This window comes from Micromesistius poutassou (genome assembly GCF_964030765.1).
Source record: "Micromesistius poutassou genome assembly, chromosome: 8".
In the NCBI taxonomy this organism is placed as follows: domain Eukaryota; kingdom Metazoa; phylum Chordata; class Actinopteri; order Gadiformes; family Gadidae; genus Micromesistius; species Micromesistius poutassou.
In genome coordinates, this window is record NC_140278.1 from 1,107,953 (window position 1) to 1,114,758 (window position 6,806).

At 43.8% G+C, this 6,806-nt stretch overlaps 1 protein-coding gene across 1 annotated transcript; it reads left to right on the forward strand.

The window, feature by feature from the left end:
- Positions 1-903: 903 nt before the first annotated feature.
- LOC311351124 (protein FAM8A1-like) lies at positions 904-4,070 on the forward strand (the record flags this gene model as incomplete). Its single annotated transcript, XM_084471219.1, has 5 exons — positions 904-1,378; positions 1,475-1,595; positions 1,728-1,851; positions 2,216-2,355; positions 3,037-4,070. 5 exons carry the CDS (start codon positions 904-906, stop codon positions 3,179-3,181), a joined length of 1,005 nt encoding a protein of 334 aa, XP_084327345.1. The 3' UTR covers positions 3,182-4,070.
- Positions 4,071-6,806: the final 2,736 nt, after the last annotated feature.

The window sequence follows — 6,806 nt, forward strand, 5'->3', positions numbered from 1 at the left end:
AGGACCTCTGGCAGTGACAATCTTTTTGAACTGATTTTTAGAACGGATAAGTGAACTTAAAAAATGCAATATTCTGCTGAGTATTTTGGAAGTGGACTTGAGGGTGAAACCCCGTCCACTCATTCATTCTGCTCACTGGCGAGCGCCCTCGCATCGACGGATGTCAGTTCAGAAACTGGAAGTCACCAGAGTGCCAGTTCTCATATTAGACATTCTGTTATTAGTTAAAGGTCCCATGACATGCCACCAGGTGTGGTGTGATTAGCCGTTACAAGCCATTTTGGAAATCAGCCCCTTAACACATCACAGGTGGGCGTGTCCACCTAGATGTGTGACGGATAGATGAGCTACGTTTGCTACAGTCCACTAGGCAGTCCACATCTAGGTGGACACGCCCACTTCCTGCCCCATATGATGTCATGGGGCAGGAAGCCAAAACGGCGTGTAACGGCTAATCACACCACACCTGGTGGCATGTCGTGGGACCCTTGATATTGCAGTAGGCTGATTTCAGATGATCATGTGACCTCCTGGAGAACCTATGGCGCGCTGCAGTAAGCGGCACTAGAGGCCCAACTGTTTATGCTTGATGGCTGCAAATGCTAACTCGTATTAAACTCAAAGAAGCTGTTTATGAAGCTGAGAAACATTTATAATCTCAGAAGAGTATTAAATGGCTATTGACTGTAGACTGGGGGTAGGCTGCACTAAAACACCTCTATGGGTGGGTCATACCAATATGCTAACGGGTGTCTGGATTTCGTCCTTAAATTAAAATTGTATATGCCCGAAGCAAGGACTCATGTTATATTATTTGAATTATGACGTGTATACCGGTTTATATTATATTAAAGAACTCGACCTTTTTAACTACCGGTGACGTAATGTGACGTCATTACAAACATGGCGGCCGACGAAAACACCAACATTGAACGCGATAAGGAAAACATGATTCTCTTCAACAAGGAAACGCCACACACGTATATTAAAAGGCGAACAAAACAAGCAAACATGGACGCGGAAAGTGAGGTTTGTGAAAGACTCAGCACCACAGAGTACTGCTCAGAGCTCCAGGGCTGGATGTGGCAGTACTACAGCGGGGCTGTGGGCTGGCAGAGCTGGGTGTCTGTGTGCGGTGCCATGCCTCACTACCACCCTCTACTACACCCCGGGACCACCACGACACACACCGAGTTCACCGGCTTCGACGCACAGAACTGGTACAACAACCCGTTTGGTCTGCCGCTGTCCACCTACTCGCCGGGTCTCCCCAGCCCCGCCGGGCCGACAGGGCTGCAGGCCCCGGGCAGCAGCTCCCTCCCGGCGGCCACACAGACCCAGCAGCAGACCCCGGACCAGCGGAACGCACTCAGACCAGGTACGCACACAGGTGCACCAATGCATTGAGTACGCTCCACTGCAATGTATATCCAAGATCGATCAGCTATGTTTAACTGCAACCACAACGTTTCAGGTCGAGAGTATATCATTCCTTCGCCCTTTCAGAGGCTTCTTGCTGAAATGGTGGATTTCTTCATATTGTTCTTCATAAAGGCGACCATCATCATCAGCATCATGCACCTGAGTGGGATGAAGTAAGTGATGTGTCTGAGTGGACGTGTTACAATTGTTAACCCACATTTTTGTTCATGCAAGTCAATTATCGATCGAAAGATTTGAAGGGTAATGAGGGTGTTGTTCAATTACCAGCATTGCTTGTTCCCCAGGGATATTTCCAAGTTTGCCATGCACTTCATAGTGGAGGAGATCGATGAGGACACGTCCATGGAGGAGCTTCAGAAGATGATGCTTGTGGCCCTGGTCTACCGGGTATTGGTGTGTTTTTACGAGGTGAGATTACAAACATTCAGGACATTGCTTTTCCTATTTAGCTCTGCAAGTAAACATCATGTATATATATTTTCGTGTATTATCTTTAATATCTGTAGTTTTGCCAATGGGTCTTCAGTCTTGAATGTCCTGTTCTAATACATTTTCACACATATTGTGAAACGTCTCACTGTTCATAATTGACAGTTTCAAAACGAGATCTGTGATTGAAACAGCCAAATTCTAAATGTACGTAGTTCTAAATGTACTTAGTTCTAAATGTACGTAGTTCTAAATGTACGTAGTTCTAAATGCGTAGTTTCTACACAGATGAACTTCCCTGCAGCGGCTCTATTTCCTGAGAACCCTCTTTTCTTCTTTCCAGATTGCGTGTCTCTGGGGGGCGGGGGGGTCCACCCCGGGGAAGCTCCTCCTGGGCCTCCAGGTGGTGATGTGTGACTCTTCGGTCCTCGTACAGCCTCACAGGGTCCTGGTGGTGCCGGCCACAGAGGTCTCCCTCTCTGCGTGAGTCCTCCAGCTTATTGTGGTGGTTCTTCATGTGCAGAATACGGGTAGATGTGTTGATCCTGCAAGCATCACCATGGCTCAAACCTTTAATGCAGTAATGTTGGTTCATATTTTGTAGTGCTAACAAAAAATAAATAGAACGTGCTTTTTTTAACAGAGCTAAGCTCACAGAGCGTAAATGAAACAGGGCTGTCATTTGCTGCGCGCTTCGTGTAGGATGACAGTCTATCTGTCCCTACATGGCCATGTGCTTTGGGCTCTGAAACCGTCTTGCTGCTTGGCTGGTCCGACTGTTCATAGTATAAAGCTCACCATTCCTCCTGAGGTGTCTGAGCTGTCTGATGCAACACAGCACGGCAACATGGCTTCCTTTCATTTCTGCATCGAATCTCCATGGAAGGAACATTTTCAGGTTTGTTTCTGCCAACAGTGAGAAAAACACGAAGAAGATGGACTCGTTTGGGAGGTTAACAAATATGTTCATTTGGGTGACACATCATCTCATATCCATGTGCAGAATTAGCGCAGCAGAACCATGAATGCAACCATTGGCAGCTATGTTTACTGCTTCTATCAGTGGAGGTGATTTGACGTAGAAGTATAATTGCAACCTTTACTGTCTGCAAGTCTCCCCTTGTGGTTAGTATGAACATAAAGCCGCTGCCTCTCTTCCTGCAGGTCCACCATCAGAGCCCTGAACAAGAACTTCTCCATCGCCTTCTTCTTCCCAGCATTCATCACGCTGCTGTTCTTCCAGCACAACAGAACTGTGTATGACATGGTGGCCGGCACGATCGTGGTCAAGCGCACAGGAGCCAGATGATCCACAGCGACGAACACATTCAGTCGGACAGACGCTGCGTGCTATTTAATACAACACTGACCATGTGGCTCAGTTTGATCCTACGTTACAATGATTTACTGCATGATACATAACTCCGATGGGCGACCAGGGTGTCTGAGATGAAACATCCATGTTCATCAATGGGATTTTGGAAAAGATACCTTTTGACATGCTGTTTTTTTCCTACATGCAACCGTGTCTAATAATTTAATATAATAACATCCACCGGTTATATTGTATGACGTATAAATCTTAAGACTCAGAGCCTTCTAGTTTGAGTCTCAAAAATCAACAAAACAAATCGAAACTTCACATTATTCCAGTAGAAGGGGATTTCTACTTTTGTTTTACTATTGAATGACAGGTCTGCAGTTTTGAAATACTTAAATAGTACCTTGAAATGGGTTCAAATACAGACAGAATCTCTTTAATATGATTACAACATCACATACATACATTTATACTGCCTTTAGTATTATATGATGTATGGCTTTTTGTAATATTTGTAATTACGCCACTAAACCTTCTCAGTCTGACCGTTGTCATTAAGTATGCATGCCATGTAATACTTTTATTTGTATGCCACTCATAAAAATAACATTTATTTAAAAATAGATGTAGAGTAAAGGATTTATTTCATTACTGTACTCTTAACAATGGTCAAATCATGTATTATATTTATTATAGCATCAAAATGGTACTTAATATTTAGTACGTTTGGATCCTCTTTTGTTTCCCCACTGCCAAGCTCGTCTTGCTATATCTGAAAATTATTCTATTTTTGTTCAGGTTGCGTTGTCAAAAAAATGCATAATGTTTGTGTACAGTTTAAGAAGTAGTATTGATTATACATTTATTAATGCAGATCATGCAACATTTATTTTTAATTTAAATCTTAAATAAAGAGAATTGTGTTATTGAAACTAAATTACTTAACATTGTTTTTTCCCCATGCATGGTAGTGTTAACGTGACTACACTATACCTATTGTCTAGCAATAGGTATAGTGTAGTGTTAACGTGAACACTACACTATACCTATTGTCTAGCAATAGGTTGTTTTTTTAATTTGCCCATGATTGTCATCGTATGTAGTCCCTCAGTAATTTCTCTTGGCCTTGAAATACTAGAACCCTTTGCTACACTAAAATTCACCTGGGGAGTCTGGGGACATCTAGTGGTGGGCGATTAGGCATATTTAGTTGATAATTATATTTACGAGATATGCACTTCTACTCCTGTTGGGAGACTGATGGGTAGAAGACTTTAATAATTTTATCAATGATCATTAGGCAGGCGCATATCATTCCAAAATACAGCCTTTGCATCTCTTCCTCCGTCTACCTGTCCTCCATTAATTCATTATTCCATAATTTGATTTGATTTGTAGGGGACAACCCTCTCATTAAAAAAATGGAGAGAATAAAATGACTACTTTATCTGGTATTTTCAGTTAAATCGTCCCATTGTCAGCATTGTTTTTGTACCAGAGGGGATAGTGGGACACTAGTCCCACAGTCAATCTGTGCTGTAGGTTTCATATTGGTCACTCATTCGTTCCCTATCTCTCTTTTCATATTAAATCCCCATCAAGTTCCTTTTTTCATCACTCGCATATTTCCCTTTGGGACGCCCAACCCCTTCTGTCCCTTCCGCAGGCACTCCAAAGCCATTCCTACTCTGCAGGAACAGAATGAAACAAGACACCGCCGTAGCCTAATTGTTTGGCTTTTCACTAGAAAAAGAGTTTACTAAAAAGTCGATATATCAGGATATTTATACAATGTTTATCATGATATATATTTACAGTTTTCGACGGATAACATTTTCTGTTGTTTCTTCCCAGCAGAGTCAGTATACCCTAATGTCACTAAGTGATTTTCCATGCTGGTCAGATGGGGTCTGTTTGAGTTCCTCTCCCCTCCTCTTTAAGGTCAGGCAGGGGGGGTCCTACTGCCCCAGGCGTCTGTGGGTAGAAACTGAAGGAACCAGGAGAATCAGCTCCAGGGGAGAATGTGTTCAGCCTCATGTCCCTGAGGTCACCTTCCCCTCATCATGTGGGACTCCACTAAGCACCAGCAGCCACTCGTAAGTCGGCACACCTGGCCAGCTCCACAGGCTGTCAATTTACAGTTTGCCAAAGGTTCCATGACTGAAATGCTGCAGAATGCTATTCTGTGTGTGTGTGTGTGTGTGTGTGTGTGTGTGTGTGTGTGTGTGTGTGTGTGTGTGTGTGTGTGTGTGTGTGTGTGTATTTGTGTGTATCGATGTCTGTTAATATATGTGCCTGTGTGTTTGTGTGGGTGCATGTGTATGTATGCTTATATGTATTTAAGTGTGTGCATTTGCTCGTGTGTGTGTGTGGTATATTTTCTGTTCTTGACTGTTGGTTTTCCTTTCAAGTGGATTCAATAATGAGAGGATTGGCCGAGAGACGAACCATGCCCTTCCATGACAGACTCCATAGGAGTCACACACACAAAACAAGGTGCAAATGATGTTGGGCCAATGGGGGCCTAGCCCGCCAGATGTGATGAGGGCCAAATTCGGTTTTAAATAAATAATCAATCCTAAAAAAAATTTCATGGCTTGTTTTGTGATGATGTGTATTATAAATGTAACCACGCCCATTCTGGATTATACATTTTTTTCATCACTTAACCCCTAGGAGGCACCATGTGTCGTTCTTCCTCTAGAATAAAAGTATTGGCGCCCAGGCCCACATTGAGAGAAACTGCTAGCCAAGAAAGTGACCAGGAATTGAAATGAGTTTCTCACATGTTGTGTTATATCCTGGTTAATGTTGGGCTGGGATCAGGTAACCCAGAGGGGCAGAGGGCACCTATAGACAAGAGGTCCAGACCAGGAGCTGTACAGTGGAGCTACAACCGTCTGTTAGTGCAGAACTTAACATGGTACCAGGAGTACACAAACTGGCCTTCGGCTCAACTATTGGCTTTGAGGTACAAGGTGCACGCTTGTTTAGTGAAGGTAACAGCTGCTGAGCTATCAAGGTCCGCGTTGATGGGGTAACCAGGAGCGTGGTTGTATTAGGTTGATGGGGTAACCAGGAGCGTGGTTGTATTAGGTGTATTAGGTTGATAGGGTAACCAGGAGCGTGGTTGTATTAGGTGTATTAGGTTGATAGGGTAACCAGGAGCGTGGTTGTATTAGGTGTATTAGGTTGATAGGGTAACCAGGAGCGTGGTTGTATTAGGTGTATTAGGTTGATAGGGTAACCAGGAGCGTGGTTGTATTAGGTGTATTAGGTTGATAGGGTAACCAGGAGCGTGGTTGTATTAGGTGTATTAGGTTGATAGGGTAACCAGGAGCGTGGTTGTATTAGGTGTATTAGGTTGATAGGGTAACCAGGAGCGTGGTTGTATTAGGTGTGGCCAAATGGAGTAACTCAGGCCATTTACTGAGCTCAAATGAACAGTTCACACTGTAACCACATGGAGGGTTACGGTGTGAACCACTGTTCATAGGAGCCACGGAGAAGGAAGGTGTACACACGCGGGACAACCTGACGGTAATACGTGGCGGCTTGTCTCAAGATGAGTCTGAGCCAGAGATGGTTGCTAAGTCACACGTTGCTGGCAGAG